Raw genomic sequence first — 19,229 nt, forward strand, 5'->3', positions numbered from 1 at the left:
TGTTGTGTGTGTGAATAGCTTACCTTTTATTGCTAATATTCCATTATATGGATGTGTCACAATTTGTTTATTCATTCAGTCGTTGATAGACATTTAGGTTGTTTCCAGTTTGGGGCCATTGAAAAAATAAAGCTATTATGAATAGTTGGGTACAAATCTTTGTATGGACATAGGCTTTCTTTTCTCTTGAGTAAATACTTAGGAGATACGGTTCATAGAGTTAGGTACATGTTTAACTTTTTAAGGAACTGCCAAGCTCTTTTCCAAAGTGGTGTACCATTTTGTATTCCAACCAGCAGTGTGTGAGAGTTCCATTTCCTTCACATCCTCAACAACATTTGGTATAGTTGAGTCTCCTTTTTTTTGCATAGTGAGTCTTTTTAATTTTAGCCATTCTAATTTACCTAGTGGTATCTCATTGTGGTTTTAATTACCATTTCCTTAAAGATTAATGATGTTCAGCATCTTTTCATATGCTTATATGCCATCCATATATTTTCTTTGATGAAATAGCGGTTCAAATATTTTGCCCATTTATTTGTTTGCTTGTTACTGAGTTTTCAGAATTTTGTATGTTCTGGATAGAAGTTCTTATCAAATATACATTTTGCAAATACCTTTTCCTAGTCTGTGGCTTATCTTTTCATTATTTTAACAGTGTTTTTCAAAGAACATACGATTTTAATTTTTATAAAGACTAGTTTATCAGTTTTTGTATTATAGTTTGTACTTTTTGTATGTTGTCTAAGAAATCTTTGCCTAGCCCAAGGTCTCAAAGATTGCCTTTATGTCTTCTAGACATTTTATAGTTTTAGGTTTTGCATTTAGGTCTCTGATTTATTTTGATCTAATTTTTATATATGGTGTGAAGTACGGTTTGAGATCATTTTTTTCTTCCTATAGATGCCTAATTGCTCCAGCAGCATTTATTGAAATAACTATCTTTTCTTCATTGAATTTCCTTGATACCTTTGTTGAAAATTAATGATCACTAACATGTAGGTCTATTTTTACATTTTCTCTTCTGTTCTGTTTATTTTTGTGTCTATCTTTTCACTTCTACCTCACTATAATTTTATAGTAAGTCTTGAAATCAGGTAGTATAGTCCTCTAATTTTGTTTTTCTTTTTCAAAATTGTTTTAGCTATTCTGGCTCCTATAATTTTTTCTGTAGATTTTAGATAAATATCCTATCTGTGTTGTTTTATACATATATGATTATATCAGGGGGAATTGCTGTGTCAGTGGATACTTTCAAATTGGTCCCCTAATTTAAACTCTCTAGGAATGTATGAGTTAGAGGGCCTATTTCTCCATACCTCATCAAGCAAAAGTATGTAAACCACGAGCTCCTCAAAATCATGATGACTTTCACTCTGGCTCTATCCTGGAAGGATAATGATGAGTTTTTACTTAGGTGAAGTTTTTTTAGCGTCTTCACATTGGAAGAGCTGTAAGATCATTGCTAGTAATGATCTTCTCTCATAGAAAAACATTGATTCTATTGGGAGTCATATTGAAATGTAATAAATGTTTATCGAATGAACAAGGATACAGTGATAAAGGTTGACTAGAAAAAATGGTTTATTCATTAAGGCTTTAGAGATACAAAAACTCTTTTGTTTTCTCCATGGAGATCGGAGTCTATGGAACAGGGACTCCAGCAGAGCAGTTTTCAATGACATGATCTTCAAACATTTCCATGATCTGTGACAGTGGTAAGAAGAGAAAATTAAGATGGACTTGAGTTTTCTGAGCAGTGACCATTCCTTCCCTTAGATTTGGGTATCCTAGTGCCTAAGGAAACCCAATTAGTATAGTGGGAAACAAGATCCATTACTTATAATTATCAAATAAGCAATCCTATGAAAGTTTGACCATCAGTGGCACTCTTCTATAATAAGTTGCATTTTGAGCAATATGATTTCTATGAATAATATTTATCCATAATTTTATGGAGGAGATTTGAGGGACAAGCCAAAGGGAGTGTGAATTTCTTACCTTTGCTACAAGGAGCATTGTACTCAGCAATCGCAAACTCATCTGAATGAAAACAAAAATCATTAGGTGAAGTGAGAGGGAAAGCAAACATCTATGGGATAGAGATCAGTGAAAGAATCTTTATTGTGGGAAGAACTACATTGTGTCAGAAACATCAGCATTGTTCATTTGATGGGCTGTTTGCTATCTCATATTGTTAACTTTTTGAGTACAGAATGTTTCCCTTTACCCTAACCTCCTGAGGGACAATTAAATGTTATACTAATTTAAATCTAATATTGTCGTATTGTTGATTTATCTGAAGAAAAGGGAACTAAATATCCTACAGGTGTTTTGTATTAGTTGATATATTTATTCTACAGGTAGTTTCTACTATGTATGTACAGAAGGCAAAGACAGGAGAATCAGACTTGATGGAGATAAATGAAGTGTTCAGAGCTGTTAGTGTAATGAATTGCCCCTACACAATTCTCAAATCTAAATTTCTGTGATCAGGAACTTAATTTCTATGTGAAATTTGCTCATACTCACCTGTCTCGTAGTAATCATAGACTTTCACTATGGCTGATTTCAGATCTCTTACTGGGATATCTTGTAGAACCATGAAGGACAAGCTCAGTGTCTGATTTGTCATCTAGAAAGCAAAAAGGAATTAAACAAACTTCCAGGGAGTTTTCTTCTCTTCTTTGAATGAGTTTAAGTGTTCATTTGTTTTGGGGGAAAAAAAAACTTTTTGTCAACTAACAGGGTCCCTAAATTGTGCAGAAAGCTCCCAGAGTGGATGAAAACCTCCCCCAATTATTTCTTAAATAACTGAAACAATTCATATACTCCCATCAATGCTAGTATAGGCTCTATTCATAGAGGGTGAATGATATATGGTTCAGTAGTTATGCTCATTTTTGAATATCCAGAGACTTGGTACAGTTTCATTTCTCTATCTTGTTGTGTTGATTCAAAAAACTGTAAAAGGTTGATCACTTCAGTCTTGTTAAGTTTCATAAATTTGTAAACTATACTATTCATCAATCTATAAATGAATAAACTATGCTACCACACACAACTATAAAATGAGCTTGTTTTATTTGTGGACTGATCTTATTATTTTATGGTCCAAGTCCTTGCTGAGATTGACAGTATTTTCCCCTTTTATATTGTTGATGTGTTGTTAATATAATAATTAACTAATCCGAATGGTTACCTCCTTACATTAATCAATATCTTCAAAATTACTTGAGGACATAATAAGCACATTTTGTGAAGAATTTCTTGCTTATGGGGTCCTAGAAATATTCATATCCCAATATTATAATAAGCTATTTTCCCCTATAGTCCCAGATGAAATATAAAGGAGAGGAGAATATTTACTGGAATAATATTAGAATTTTCAAATATTTAGCATGGAGCTGATGTCTCCAAAATGCCTTCATTCACTTCCCAGATACCTCCCTTAGAGAGATTATTATCTATACTTTTTGCAACTAGAGTGGCAAGGCTCTCACCTTATCCAGGTAAATCAAAACATGGTTGTTGCTGACTTCTGTTCGGCTCACATCATTAGATCTTTCAAGCTGAAGAAAATTAAGACACTACAAATGTTAATAAACAGAAGAAAGCCCTGGGGAAACCCAGAGAAAATAAGAGTACGTATTACCAAATTAAGCCTGAGGGTAAAATTTCTTCCAATGTTTTTTTGTGTGTGAAGGACAATAACGTGGTAAAACTAAAAATGAAAGATAACTGGGATGCACAGTTTAATATTAGTATAATACATGGCCTATGTTTAAAGTTTATTTATCTGAGGAAAAGAGAACTAAACTTGGGAATTACCCATATTTCCAGGTTCAATTTGCAGTCTATTCCTTAAAGAAGTAGGTTTCTTTTTTTCGTTTTGTTTTTCACTTCTTTTGCTTGCTCTAACTTATAGCAATCTAATTTTTGTCTGAATTTCTGTATTATTATAGTTTATGTCAATCTACATTTCCATATTTTTTCCACTGGATCATATGTAGATGCTTTATTTTCTTAACGAGAGTCTAAGCTCCATGAAAGCGGGAACCTGATGCCATTTTCTTTTCTAGTTTCTTTTCTAACCAGATGTTATGCAAATGGTGGGCATCAATGCAATCATGCTAAATTATATTTATGAGTTTGGAGAAAGTATAAGTCTTTCATAGAGATTGCTTTAATAGGATTTTAATATTTCTATTGTTTTAGTCTGGAGATACATAAGACATTAAATAAAATAGGGACTCCTGAATTTGTAATAAACCTACCATTTTCACTGTTGGTTTCAGAGGAATGAAGCCAGATACCATCTTCACATCAACAATCGCCATATTGGAGGCAGGGCGGCTGCCAGTGTAACTGAAGATCCCGGGAAGGAAGGAATTAGGGTTTTCTGTGTTATTAAATAATCTCTTTTTCTATGTCCACAGTAAGCACTCAACAGCCCTAAAAGGTACATGTGAGTCTTCTTGAATATTCTATCCAGTGGTTCAGAAAACTGGTTGTGCACTGGAATCTTCCGGGAGCCTGTTAAAGCCACAGAGAGCAGGCCGACTCTAGCCCTGATGAATCAGAATTTCACGTGTGTGGCCTCTGAGTATCTGCACTTTAAGAAAGCTCTACAAGTGATGCATAGCTGGGCTTGAGACCTCTAATCTATGCCAGTTATTTGTTACATATACTTGATTTTAACTTGTTTTTCCTGAATAGTATCCCCAACCGGGTTTTAATATTCTTGGGCTCAGATAAGTCCTGCAGCTATTTGAATATTGCTGCATGTCTATGTATTTTCCTCAAAACTGATTATTTTAATTTAATTATCGCTAGTAGGAATTCTAAGTAGAGAGTCACTACTTCCTTATATTCATTTTCAAGAATTTCTCTTCTCTGTTCTGGATAGATCAAGAATAATATAGGATTTCATAACAATAGAATGAAATTAGGATAAATCATCACATTAGAATGAAATCAGAAAATCAGGTCAGAGGCAAGGGGTAACGTTCTTGGTTTAGTTATTATTGAGGGAAACAAAAAATGTTTAAGTAATGAAGTCTGACAATAATAGATTCTGGAGGCAGGGGCTGTACAAGGTAATCCCCATCACTGAGAAATTCTGTATCAGCCTGAGGACATATTACTTTTTCAATAAATGTAGTGCAAACATTTGCTGTCACACTGCTTTGCTTAATGAGGAGTTCCAGTAAGAAGATTGGTTGTTATACCCAGAATTAGGTGATTCAGTCAAAATGTCTTACCTGACATTCAATGAGATCTGGAAGCTGGTGTGGGCTTTGGGTTCATCACAAGTTTGGGGCAGAGTCTGCACGTTCAAAGCAAATGGGAATGCTTCCTTTTCTGGGAGAACATTGTATTTCAAGGATGTCTGTGGAACATCAAAGACAAAAATCTGTTTCTCCCTTCCCCAGGATTCCTCCCAGCTTCCTCAACTCTTTCTTTGAGTTGCTCCACCATTTCCTGAATTAGGACTTTTTGGTGAGAACAGTTACTGTGGACCCTCTGTCCTCATCTGCCCTAAGAGTCTCACCTGGAGGTAGACACATCCTTCTCCTGTCACTGTCGTGCTGTATTCTCCAGGCACCTTTGGCAATGAAATCTGCTGGAGTAGCAGGCGATTGTTGTTGTCTACTTGGAAATTTGTGGAAAACGTCCCTGAAGATTGGATGGTCACGTGTGCAGCTTTCCCAGTGGTGGTGAAAGTGGCTGCTCCATATTTGGACAAAGCATGGAGAGCCACCACTGTATCCTGGAAGAGACAAGTGAGAGAACCACCTAGGTCTGATAATGCTTTGAGGGTTCAAAGGCCCGTGGTAGATGCCATGAAAGGGGCTTTGATTTCCTACTTCCCATTTCTCTCACTACTTAAATAGTGAAGTTCTAATTTCAATATTGGTTATAATCCTTAGATAGATGACAGAACCATAACATTCATATATGTAGATGCCTTAGACTATATGCCCGAAAGTTTATTTCTCAGAAAATTGGTCCCTTTCTTTCTATAAATATATGTGGGATATGTAATGTAGAAAATACATGTGGATGGGACTCATTTATTGGCATTAGCTATTATCTTACTCAACAACTGTTGTCATATCTGCCACTTTCCCAAACCAAAGTTCAGTCGGACTCTCACCCCAAATTAAATTCTACTGTGTTGCTGAGGTCAGTGCCCTGAAAGAACCCAATGTCCTTTGCAGCCATGATCAAGGTCATGTTTCAGTTTCTCCAAAGGAAATAGACAATTATAATTATTTCCCTGATTTATTGACATTTTTATTTGGCTCTTCCTTTTTTACTGGAAATTTGAATTCTCCTACTCATATTTATATTTTCAATTCTCACCAGCACTGAACCTGGATGACATCCTTTAAATAATACATTTCTATGAAATGAATGTAGCCATTCTAATAAAATTATTCATTTTTTTCCATTCATATAGAAAAATAAAAGATGTACAATGGAAAAATGCGATGGCATTTTGTCACATTTTCTGTCTCTTTTAGGGAATATAGGCTGACATCTAAATTCTTTGAAGATGAAACTTCCTCCTGTGTATGTATTAATGAATTTCTTAGATATAAAATTATACAGTTAAGCTCAAAAGGTTGGATGAAAAAAGATAGTTCTTTATGTTCCTGATGAAAAAGTATCTGTATATTTAGAAGTGGGTAGAGAAAGCATGAAATGTACCAACTTTAGAAGAAACCAGTTGGAGAGATTATGAATAGTGTTTCTAGGAACAGTTTAAAAAGGACTCTCAGAATTTCCAAAAGAACAGTAGATTTTTAAATTCATTTTGCTATGGCTATTGATAGTGGTGCCCCATTATTGCTTTAGGGAGGTAGAGTTGTTGACAGAAGACACTGTGATAATAACAAAGGGACGGGTGCCAAAATTCTTGGCATTTTCCTTTTAGCTCTTTTTGACTTTCATTTTCCCTTATTTCTCACTATTCCTGAATAATAATATATTTTCCTCATTTCAAGCTATTCTCATCTTTATTTTTCATTCTTGGATATGTTTATATCTTGTTCAAACCTTTTGATACCTGAAAGTGAAATAAAAGGTTCTGGCAAATCACAGACCTGGGTGGAAGAGAAGCCCCCTTGGGAATTCTGTTGCTTTGTGATCCACTTCACAATGTGCGATGCAGATAGCAGCTCCTCTGAGGTCGGGGCAGGCTGGGCTGTCAGGTGAGCCAGGAGTACATAGGACGTCATCTCCACCTCAGCAGAGGGAGCCGGGGTTTGGTAAAAATGTTTCACTGGTGCCTTGGGTTTCTGAGGCCGCGTCCAGTGGACGGAATTATCTGGGAGTGAGAAAAATAGATTTACAAGTGACTACATATTCACATTTAATTTAAGGTGAAAGTACCCAAGCCAGAGCTGAAATAAGGATTGCACTCTTATTACAATGTCTTGAACCTTATCTGTATGGTTTTCCTTCCATGTATGAGGTTGGTGCAAAAGTAATTGCGTTTTTTGCAATTACTTTTAACCGTGTAAACCGCAATTACTTTTGCACCATCCTAATAAATCTGAATGTGGTTTGTTTCAGCCAGGCTAAGGCAGATAATGGTGCTGGAATCAGAAGCCCATAACCATCTAAATTTTCAGATGCTGTCGTTAGGTTGATGGGAGTGCAAAAAAAGAGCAAGTTCTCTCATTGGTTGTGATAATTTCCTGTTTGTGATGTTATTTGTCATGTATGTGTTCATTGCAGCATGGTTTGTTATAGCAACAAATAAGAAACAAGGAAGATCCATGAGGAGAGACTCTCTATGTAAATTATGACCTTTCTATATATTGTAATATATTATGCAGCAGTGAAAATTAATGAACTAGAGTTATAGGTCCCCATGTAGGGGACTCTTATTAGCATAATGTTGAACTTAAAAAAAACAAATACAAAAGGCAAACAGACAGACAAGAAACCAAGGTGCAGAAATACTCAAAAGTATGATGCTGCGTATCTAAAGATGAAAAACATTTAAAAATTTTGAATATTACCTAGGGATACATATGCAGTAAAATATAAAGAAATCCACAGAGATTGTAATGACAAATTCAGGATAATGATTATATTTAGGGTAGGAGTGGTACACGGGGGATTTTTTCCTGCATTGGTAATATTTTATTTCTTAAGCTGGGAGGGAGGTATAAAGGTGTTTGCTAATTATTCTTTATGCCTTTTTGCATATCTGAAATATTTCCCAATACAATTTTAAGAATAAATAATTAATAGCACTGTCAAGGGAGAAAGATAGAATATGTTTTATTGGATATCTTATCATCATTTGCATTTGATTTTTTATTTCTTTGGCTCCCCCCATATAGACCACTGTTTACGTAGAAGTATTGAGTGAATATGAACAGATTTGTCAACATTATCAGTCTTGTGAAATGAGCATAAAATACCCAATTTTATTCATGGGGTTACTTCCTTCAGTCCTTTGTTATATTTAAGATGATATGATGCACCAGATAAGAGTTGGATATGTATTAAGAACTGATATCTTAATCATAGTAGATCATATTAATACTTTTAAAGCACTTACTATGTGCCATATACTCTAGTAAGTGCTTTACATGTATTAATGTATTTAACTCTGACAACAACATTATGAAGTAAATACTATTATTATCCCCATTTTAGTGATGAAGGAAATGAAACACAGACAAGTGACCTCTCAAGGTCACATATGTAATACATTTTGGAGCTGGTCTCCAGAGGCCAAGCTTCTCACTATTACAGTATACTGACTCTTATCTTTTGATGCGTGACTTCATTCAGAAATCCTAGATTTTTATAATGATATAGATACAGGAAGAGAGGGGAAAGGGATCACAGGAGGTAGGTGTAGGGAATATTTGCAATATAGTAGAGAAGGTGGGATGGAAGAACGATTTCAGGTGTGCTCTCACCTTCCTTCACTGCTTCCTCATTAAGTGATTGGAGTACTTCTCTCCTTTTTTCCTGGTTACCTGCCAGGGCAAAAGCATAGGCCAACAGTGCCTTGGTGTAGACATGGCTTCCATCGGGTCCTTCCTTTGCTGACTTCCAGGCTGACTCCAGGCAGAATATGGCACTGCGGACAACAGGGTGCTGTGAAGGAAGAACAAGAAGGGAACCGAGAGCTATGTGAACAGAGAGGCTGGCATCCCCAGGTAAGCTGCAGCACAGGAGGTAAGGAAGGTTTTCAAATAGATTTGTCCATCTATCCTCATTCTTATGGATGGAGAGAATAGTATTTTTTATCTGTTATTCTTACATTCACAAGGCAGGCATATATGTGTATTTTTAGAATTTTATGTGTGTGTGAGTGTGTGTGTGTGTGTGTGTGTGTGTGTGTGTGTGTTAGGGGAGAACTAGCCTAGGGGCATCACTGGGAAAGTGTAAATCTTAAAGGATTGACTGAATTCTCTATTGATTGGGAAGCATTGGCATTACATAGAAGGAAAGCTGACACTTGGCTTTTAGTAGAATATTTCAAACGGCAGATCAGTAGATCAGTATTTTCATTGTATCCAGAATTAAGCTTCAGCAGGGGAAGAAGGTGGTACCTACCGTGATGGGAAGAGGAATCTCCAGAAGGGCTATGGTAATATAGGCAGAGAGGGTCTCTTCATCTTCTACTCCTCCCTGTAAATATGAGTGACAGAGAGAGATTTGAGTAATTTAACTTCTAAGAAGGCTCTTAATCAGCTCTTTGCTTTATGCTGTGTCATAGAATTTGATCTTACCCATATTCATCCCCATGGGGAACAGTACCACAATCAACCTAAGTGCCACACTCTCTTCTTGGTGCTATCCAGATTTTATTTTCCTTTGATACCTTCCCTAAAGAATTCCTATGTTATTACCCCTTCTCCTCATCCTTGTACACATCATAATGGACAAATTACAATGAGTTCTGAGAACACTTCACCTTAATGGCATTGTTGAGCAGTGACCCAGAACTTCTGAAACAGCCATTGTCCCTCTGATTTTGGGAGAGCCAGGTGAGGGCTTCGGTAATGTGTGCTTCATCAATGAAGATGTAAGTTCGAGCCTGGGCAAAAGTCTTCAGTACAAAGGCAGTGAGCCTGAGGTGAGAGGAAGTGATGATGACATTTTTGTTGTTACAATGTTTCTACAACCACTTCACAGTAACAGGTTTCATAGGACACTTCTTACATTGATAGACATCTAACAGAAATTCTTGTATCCTTAGAGCTCCCATCTCCTTTAGATGACCTGCTTCTTCTCCTAGATCCATTACTTCCTTGCTGACTCACTTTCTCTTTGCTATAAAGAGTCTAAGTACTTCTAATGTTACTTTTCTTAATTTGAGTAAGTCTTTAAATTTTTCTTCTCTTTAGAGATTTCCTTCTGTAGGTGGCAGAATCTTCTCATATACAACTCTTACATGCAGTAACAATCTCTAATACTGATTTGCCCTAGGGATTTTAATGCAATGTTTCATATCATATCACTGGGCCCTTCTCATTTTCCTCCTATTGGTGAATTTATTTTCAGTCAAGATGAGTGTGATCTAAAAAATATAATATAACCTGAAGTGATCATAGTTTATCTAGAAGTTATATGATACATTCATTGGCCATATCATTAAAAAGAACTCATGGTTATGGGAGTTATTTTAGAAAAAAGTAGCTATTTTAGAAAGAATACCTTGATGTAGTATTAACAGAATGAATTTGGGGGACAGGTGTAACATACATGTATGTGAATCTCAGCTTTTCTGCTTGTTACCTTGCTAATCTTGGTGGATTTATCTAGTATAACCAACTATAGGTTTAATAATACATATCTGATAAGGTTACTGTGAATGTAATTATGATAATAAATATCAATGAACTGGCACAAAGATAGAAGCTCAAAAAACTCTCTCTTACCAAGTATTGCCTTCACTTCTGCCGTGTTGTTCTCCAAAGGTGCTATAGGAGCCATCATAGTGCCTGTAGGTTAGCTGTCTCTGGTAACCTGGAATGGACGGTTAATTAAACAAATGACCTATTGTACATATTGTGCCCGAGAAATACCAAAATGTTTTTTGCCTCTCTTGTGATATTTTAAAAATTTTGCTGTCATATGTTAGAAGGTTCTGAGTCCTAAACATTTTATTGGAGGTTGGACACTGGTTACAATGAAATTAACTGTCATAGTATGCTTATCATAGTAACTATTACAGTATGATCAGCTAATGTATAATAGTATTGATAAGTAACTCACACCTACTGGGAAATTGAATCTATTGTTAAAGTAATAACTATGAAGTTTTCACTAACTTATTTAATCACTCACCAGTGTTGAGGTAGCCAATGGCCTTGGACTTGACCTCTGGAGTCAATTGCTGTGTTTCTTTTAGATAATCCAGAACATAGATGTTAGGAGCAAAGAGGACCATGTTCTGTTCTCCACAGCCGTAGGGCATCTGGAGGAGATTTTGTGTGTTTCGCATGGCAGAGCCTAATATGTCTCCTAGGGAATGGAAGAGATGGGAAGTCATAAAGCTCATAGATTATAACCTATCAGAATCATTAAGAAGAAATAAATTATTATGTGAGGTAGAGAAATGAGGACTTTTAGGAAAGGTGAGTCTTGCATGGACAGAAGTATGATTGGAAGCAATCAACGTGCCTAAAAAAGGAGAGAAGAAAGGAGTTAAATTACAGTTGTTATTTTGGAAACAGTATTTACAGTAAAGAAATATAGCACAAACTGTCAATATAGTAGAATAGTCTACTAGAGCTGGAGACTCACCTAAAACTGAGAAGGAGGCTCGGGCAGATCCTTCTACCACATTTGGTGGCAGCTTCAGAGATAATTGTTCGGGTACCTCAGCACCTAGAAAAAAAAACAAATCAGCCATAATGCAAATTATTTCTGCCATCTATCTACCCAAAAAGCTCTAAGACCAAGAAGTCAAAATTATGCCTTACACCCAAGCTTCTGAAAAGTTGTTGCTCTTTTACTATTCTAGATTTTTATATCTTAAACGTGTATGAACAGGCTTCTGAGATTTCCAGAACTTCTTCCCTAACCATTTTTTTTCTCCATACATATAGAATTACTTTCCAAAAGAAGTCTACAAATTGAAATGGACCCATGATGTCATTCTATGGCTAACATAGGATGGTTATCATAAGATGATATATTTATATGTCCGTCCCCAACCTCCTTACTCAACACTTGTATGAAAAAGAAAAAACCCTTATGTATACATAAACAAAATAAAGATACCATCAAGTTCCTGAATTCTACAATAATGCTCATCTTAACTTCCATCATATTTTACCAGATGTGAAGGTAGTATTTTATGGAAGCCCTAGACATGGGGGTGGAAGATGAACAATATTTGACTCATTGAAAATAAATAAAATGTATGCTGATAAGCATACATTTACTGCCATTTTAATGGTGAATTACATGAAGATGAAAAGGAGAGAAAATGTGGTATTTATCTTCATACTACATTCCTTCCTCATAAAATTAATAAAACTTTTGTCAAAGAGTACAAAGTTTCAGTTATACAAGATGAATAAATTCTAAAGAGCTACTATACAGTATAGTGCCTCTATTGTATACTTAAACATTTGATAATAACAGGATAGATCATATATTAAGTATTCTTATCTCACACAAAGTATAATAATAATTAGGAGAGTGGGGAGGAACTCTTGGAGGTAATGGATAGGTTTAAGGTATAGATTATGGTGATAGCTTCACAGATGTTTACTTAAATCTCCAAACTCAGCAAGTTGTATACATTAACTATGTATATTTCATTAATTATATTAATTACACATGGTCATGTAATTAAATTTAATCATGTAATTAAATACCTAATATAATTATGTATTAAATACATACATGCTTGCATGTCAAAAAACTCTCTTACATTCAAAAAAAAAAAAAAACTTCTGTAAGGAAGCATGCCATAAGCAAAGTAAAAAGACAAATTACCAAGTGAAAGAAAATATTTGCAACTTATTCGATAAAGATTCAGTGTCATACAGCTGAATCAGGAAAAAGACAAACTACTCCATTATAAAGTCAAAGTATATGAAAGCAATCATACATATGCAAAAATAATCTCATCCTCACTTGTGATTAGAGAAATATAAATTAAAACAACAATATATAATATCATCCAAATTTTTGGTAAAAATAAAAAACTTTGATGGTAACAGGTGATGGTGATCATCATGGGGAATATAAACTGGTAGAAATATAAACATATTTAGGGAATAAGGAGACAGCTTTTTTTTTTAGTTCTATTAAAATTAAGAATATACTTATTGCCTCTTAATCAGGAATTTCATATTTTGGTATGAAAATAGATATACTTGCATATGTAAACAAGAAAGTCTGCATTTATGTATGTATGTATGTATGTATGTATGTGTGCATACATGTATTTATTTATGTATACGTGTATTCATTCATTCTGGCAAATACTTGGGAAAACCAACTTAGGAATGGCTAACAAACCAAGCAGAACTGTGATATGGTGATAGTATGGACTTAAAGGGAACTGAAAGGAATGACTTAGATTTATAATTTAACATGGATGAATTTCTAAGACAAGTTATTGAGTAAAAAAAAGAAAGTTATAGAATGAAACTTGTGCCATACATGTAAATTACATATACACAAATTATTTATACATATTATTTCTAATGAACATGGATGATCATTAAAGTATTGGAAAAAATATTAAGGGAGTGACATTAACCTTCAATATGAAATTTTGTTTTGTTTTGTTTTTAAAAGGAGAACATATTTTTGTATTGCATGGGTGATTAAAATTAATTTTAATAAAATGGTTTGATGATTAGCCCTAGATGCATAAGAGACAAATCAAAATGAAGAACTCAGAATTGGAGGGGAAACCATGATAAAAGGATTTGGTGGTAGCACCAAATTCAAAATGTAGAAGAAGTCTAAACAACCAGGCAATTATGTTTTTGGAACACATTTTGTATATTTTAAGTCCTAACAATATAAAAATCATAGTGAACAGAAATTAGTAGGTAGACAGAGAAAGGCAAGGAACATATGTATGATGTTGATTTGACATTGGTTTGAGGTAAGAACGCTTTGTGTTGAGAAATTTCTTAGTGTACTAAATTTCTATAAATGTTTTTGTTTAGACTAGAAAATTCTCCAGCAATATAAAACCATATCTTTTACTGTAAGCTTCCTTAGTCCCTGCCAAATGACTGACAAGGCATTAGGAACAGGATTAGCATCAAATATTGTTATGACAGTAATGGTACAGGCTATGACAACTGTTTCTTTGGGAAATAGCATGGTCCCACTATCAAATGCTGTTGGTTATGCAAAAACTCAGTGGTGGGGTGGCCTGAATCCAGCTCCCAGTAATATTGTATTACTAAATATTCAAGAAAATATCCCCTTGGCAATATTCTCATTCTACCCACTTTTTACCTATAACCACATCATACCCTGGTCAGAAAGACATTTTGGTATTTGCAAAGGTGCTGTAAGGAAAAAGACGCAGAATGCATGAGCTAGGGATATTTTCCTGATCAGATTACGTGACTTCTCTGAAGCCTGTTTTCTCATTTGACACATTAGATTGATGGTTCTTTGCGTTTTACTTACCTCAGGGAAAGTGTAGAAATAATGTATAAAATTCTTTGAACTTCAAATGTTATACAAACTTTAGTCAATGTTATTTTAATGATGAAGGCTGACTCTTACCTGATGGACAAAGCAGGGAGTTGAATGTTGCTTCCTTCTCCAGTCCTTCAGGCTTTAGGTAGAAAGAAAGAAAAGTTAGAGGTGAGAATGGACTGATTTTCAGGACATGTATAATGATATGGGAACCACAAATTTCTTGATAGTTAAGAGAAGAATTGGAACTGATTTTCAAATGTAGTATATAAATAAATTCTCTGAGTAAAAGCAATATGAAGGAGACAAGTTGCTAGATGAGAAAGTGGGGGAAAATGTGTAAATAAGAAAAAGACAGAGATGGAAAGACAGAGATAGAGGCAGATACAGATATCTATATCTATCTATAAAATAATATTATGAAATAGTTCACGATCATATATTATTTAGCCCTTCTTTCCTAGAAGAATCTCAACTGGATTTACCATTGTTTTTAATGACTCATTGTACCCTACCAAATGGGCAGGCTTACTCACTTCAACCAAAAGTGGCTTGATGATTGTGTCTTTCTTTCCATATGAAGGGACCACAGCCATCTCATTCCCACACAGTTCTTGAGACTCCAGTGCCTCTGCGCTCACGGTGAAATTCACATTCCCTGAAAAAAGGGCCAATAGAAATGAGCACCATCTCCCCTTCCTCCACACCTCTAAGCTCCAAGATTTATAAATGTTCTGTAACCTTTTTTGTATTTGTTTGTTTTATAAAAACACAGGAGCAGGAATGGAAGCAGCATAAACTAGAGAACAATGGCACAGAGCCATCCATTATTGGAGGTGAGGGAAGTGGGGAATTCTAGTGTCTTTGCTAGAATGAAAGACAAAGAAAAAAATCCTACCAATTGTGTGTGGGGGTGTCTTTACATGAGGGAAATAGAACTGGATATAAGGATTCCATGGATACACAATCCTTAAATAGTACTGAGTAGTTTCTAGGAGACTGTTCCTCACCTAATGACTTTGGGGTTACTGCCCAGGACACGGTTTGTTGGCCATTCCCACAGATGCAGTGAGACTCTTGTTCCTTCTTCCCTGGGACAGCTAGGAATGCAGGAGAGGCTTCTAGCTGCACACTGACCTGAAGCCACACATGAGACAGAGATAAAGAGATCAGAGGAAGAAGGGGACCAAAAGGAGAATGGCTTGAAATAAAGCATACTGGAGGATTGGTTAGATTTCAGGTTGCCTAATACTGAAGATGATATAAATGAAGATCCAGTCACCTTCGAGGTAGATTTGACCTCTAAGTATTAGTATTTTGGTATAATCTGCTCTTTCATGTGGTGGGACCAGAAAGTCATGATGGCATGTTGCCCGTGGAAGCTCTACTTCTTGGGTTAGCCTGGAAACTTGACCATTCTCTGAGCTTTCCCAGCAGAGTATACATGATTTATAAACAGTTGTGGTTTCAGCAGAGGTGAGATGCTCATAAATACTTTTTAAATAATATGATTAATGATACATGAAAAGTTATATATATGGGAATGTAGAGGCTGAAACCTGGAAAAATCTAAGACAGGAAAATGGAACCTAATGGATTTTTGTTGTCCACGTCAGAAATCTTCATACTACACAAACTTCCTAACCTTAGAGGTTTGTGATAAGGGTCAAAAACTTGTTTTAAGTTGCAATTTGGTATTTGGAGATATCAGCAACCCTAGTTGCGAATATATATATGAATATCTCTGATAGTATTCTCCCTCTGGTGAACACAGTTTGCACACAGGAGTTTGTTAGTATTCCTAGGAATACAATTTTTAATTGAATTGATCTTATGTTCAGTTTAGGAAAGAGAAGTCCTTACCCGGATGCATTTGGGAAGGTAGTTTCGGACAGTAGCCTTGAGTGTGAAGGTCTCTCCGCGGATCACAGAGTAGGGCAGTGTGAGCTCTACAAAGAAGGGCTGGAAAGCTCGAAGAGTGGCAGGAAGAGAGAGCCCAAGTCCAGTGTCATTGGACAAGCAGAGGGCCCCTGCCTTCCACTCAGTGATGGTATCAGGGACTGTTACTCCTACTTCAGCCACACCTGATGAGCTGGGAGGATGGCCATGTGAAGAACAAAAAGTAAGCCGTTAAATAAATCCTTTCTAGGAAGAGAACCTCTATAAATGATTCTATTGTCAAGACTTGGATGTGCTCAGTAGAAATACCAATAATGAAGAATATAAACAAGGCTTAAAGTGGGAACATGTAACTCCTTTTCTTCCAACTCTGGCTGTTTTCAATTCTAGTCTACGAGTATATCAGAATCTCCTATAGATATATGGCTGTAGTATAATCTCTTATAGACAACATAGTTATAAACTAAATATGTAACTTAAGATTGTTCATAAATTTTCCTCTCTAAAATATTGTTTCACTGAGGGCAGGTTTATAATTTTCGATTCTATTACTACTGTGTAAAGTCGGCCTGACTCATTCTATGCATAAGTCAAGATTGATGACCAACGAAAGATCTTTTATAGGTGCTAATCTATGCAATGCTTGGTTATATTTAGTCCTTATGCCTATTTTCTGGAAATCTTAGAATTAGATTTGTGCAAAATTTCTTAGATCTACTAAAATGAGATTATTGAGACTTCATAGCAGAAGTATTTACTTTAAATCTCTCCTGAAAACAGCAGTGTGTCTAAAAGAAATACTTGGATATTGGGAAATTAGCTAAAAATGGAAAATTGTGAGGAATCTATATTGTTGCCTCATATATAAAAGAAGTTACTTACTCTACTACCACTAAGTCCCAGATCCACGTCTCAGGGAAGTACTTTCGCACAGTCTCTGTGAGAGGCTCTGAAGCATGTAGTATAAAATTAGAACTGGAGTCGAATCCACTTACTTCTATGATGGGTGAGGGAGGAGACAGAAACAATAAGTATAAAGATAAAGCTTATAAGAGATTGTAAAAAGTGCTGCAAAAGAAATAAACAGGGTAATGATGTAAGAACCAGGGAGGACACTTGGGTGTTAATAAGGGAAGGCTTCTTTGAGGAGTTGATATTTTAGCTGAATTCTGAAGTATTAAAATAAGCTAGGAGTGAGGTGGGGAAGAGAATCACAGAGAACCTAGAGGTCTAGAGGCAGAAAGAGCCTTGGATTGTCTGTGGAGCAGACAGGAGTCCTCTGTGGCTACTGCACATTGTGCAAGTGGAGAATTCTATGAACTCGGAGTGGGAGGAGGGCAGGAGTCAAATGTTCCCTTTGGTGTGTTCCTCTGTGGGACCAAAAAGAAAATAAAAAAAAAACACCATACCCAGACATTAGGACAGTGGCTTTGAGCAACAATTTATAGGCATGAAAGGATAGACGATACAAACAAAGCTCTTTATTTACATATGCGTCAGGAGATCAGAGTTAGGATCTCTCATCCTATTTACCTTCTGTTAATGGTGTGCTGGTAAATATTTAACAACCAGCTCTCTGGAAAAATATTTGTGCATATATATATACTTATACATAAGTTTACTATAAATCTTGCTGATAAAGAATTCTGAAATATAATTTATAAATAATAATAAAAATATATAATAATCTTTATTTAAATTCCATATAGCCAACAGATTCTTACTTAATGTTTTCCTTGATTTTTGACAAACTCTTTGGTTTGTACTCAGCCTATATTCAATCATGATTTGACCAGATCAGACTATAAATAAATGCTTCATTACTATCTGACTCATTAAAGAAGTAGCCCATATCATTGACAAATTAGTGTGATTTCAACATGAATATTGGCTGATGTTTTGGGGAAGTTAAAGAGCATCTTCACTTGCTTGGTGAGAATGTAATCTCACTTGTGAACCCTTCTATTTCTGTTTACACTGATCCTATGCCTGGAAACTTTCTCTTCCCTTTTCAACTCCACATATCTTCATTTACTAGATAAAGATTCTTTATGACTGGCCTTCCTGATTCCTAGATCAGATTTAATCTTTGCTTTTATTCTGCAAATCTGCGCGTCTCATTCTAACACTTTCCACAATCTACCTTGTATGCTATCTAGCTTTGCATATGTGGGGGCTTGACAGAATCAGATTTTTGGGGTTTGTATTGCTATGTGACCTTGAGCAAGAACTTTAATATATCTGAATCACAAGTCTGTTTTTTGTTAATTTTATCACATTTTATCTTTTAAAAATTCTTTTATTTAGTTCAATATATTAGGCAATTAATTTTTATTAATTTATTTTTACCTGAAAAAGCTAATAGTCTTGGAGAATGCATCTTTAAATAGACTTCATGCTGTGGACATACTTTGGGTTTATGAATCTTTGAGTTGGTGAATACCTTTAAGCCCATATCCTGTGACAAAAATTATCACCGTATCAGTACACAAACAAATAAAAAATATATAAGTACATACTTTTTTCATTGAATTTAACAAACCATCCAATTAGCTTAATATTAAACTTTTAATGTTCCTATCTGTAGAAGGGATATTGATATACTTATAGAGACAATTTCACTCTTTCAACAGTCATTATTTTATATATGTGATATTTAT

At 35.3% G+C, this 19,229-nt stretch overlaps 1 protein-coding gene across 1 annotated transcript in view; it reads right to left on the reverse strand.

Annotated features, from left to right (window-relative positions):
* Nucleotides 1-1,566: 1,566 nt before the first annotated feature.
* The window catches only part of A2M (alpha-2-macroglobulin), a 36,068-nt gene continuing 18,405 nt past the window's right edge, over nt 1,567-19,229 (reverse strand). Inside the window, exons 17-36 of the mRNA XM_033116737.1 lie at nt 18,919-19,027; nt 17,452-17,566; nt 16,534-16,762; nt 15,681-15,807; nt 15,207-15,328; nt 14,758-14,809; nt 11,791-11,874; nt 11,332-11,508; nt 10,923-11,010; nt 9,956-10,112; nt 9,595-9,669; nt 8,952-9,132; nt 7,113-7,336; nt 5,555-5,773; nt 5,265-5,392; nt 4,278-4,368; nt 3,504-3,572; nt 2,533-2,635; nt 2,002-2,043; nt 1,567-1,707 (exon numbers count right to left, since the gene is read on the reverse strand). Of these exons, the coding sequence (XP_032972628.1) occupies nt 1,691-1,707; nt 2,002-2,043; nt 2,533-2,635; nt 3,504-3,572; nt 4,278-4,368; nt 5,265-5,392; nt 5,555-5,773; nt 7,113-7,336; nt 8,952-9,132; nt 9,595-9,669; nt 9,956-10,112; nt 10,923-11,010; nt 11,332-11,508; nt 11,791-11,874; nt 14,758-14,809; nt 15,207-15,328; nt 15,681-15,807; nt 16,534-16,762; nt 17,452-17,566; nt 18,919-19,027 (2,409 nt within the window). The 3' untranslated portion in view covers nt 1,567-1,690. The remainder of the gene's footprint in view (nt 1,708-2,001; nt 2,044-2,532; nt 2,636-3,503; nt 3,573-4,277; nt 4,369-5,264; nt 5,393-5,554; nt 5,774-7,112; nt 7,337-8,951; nt 9,133-9,594; nt 9,670-9,955; nt 10,113-10,922; nt 11,011-11,331; nt 11,509-11,790; nt 11,875-14,757; nt 14,810-15,206; nt 15,329-15,680; nt 15,808-16,533; nt 16,763-17,451; nt 17,567-18,918; nt 19,028-19,229) is intronic.

Source organism: Rhinolophus ferrumequinum, chromosome 10 (assembly GCF_004115265.2).
Source record: "Rhinolophus ferrumequinum isolate MPI-CBG mRhiFer1 chromosome 10, mRhiFer1_v1.p, whole genome shotgun sequence".
Classification (NCBI taxonomy): Eukaryota; Metazoa; Chordata; class Mammalia; order Chiroptera; family Rhinolophidae; genus Rhinolophus; species Rhinolophus ferrumequinum.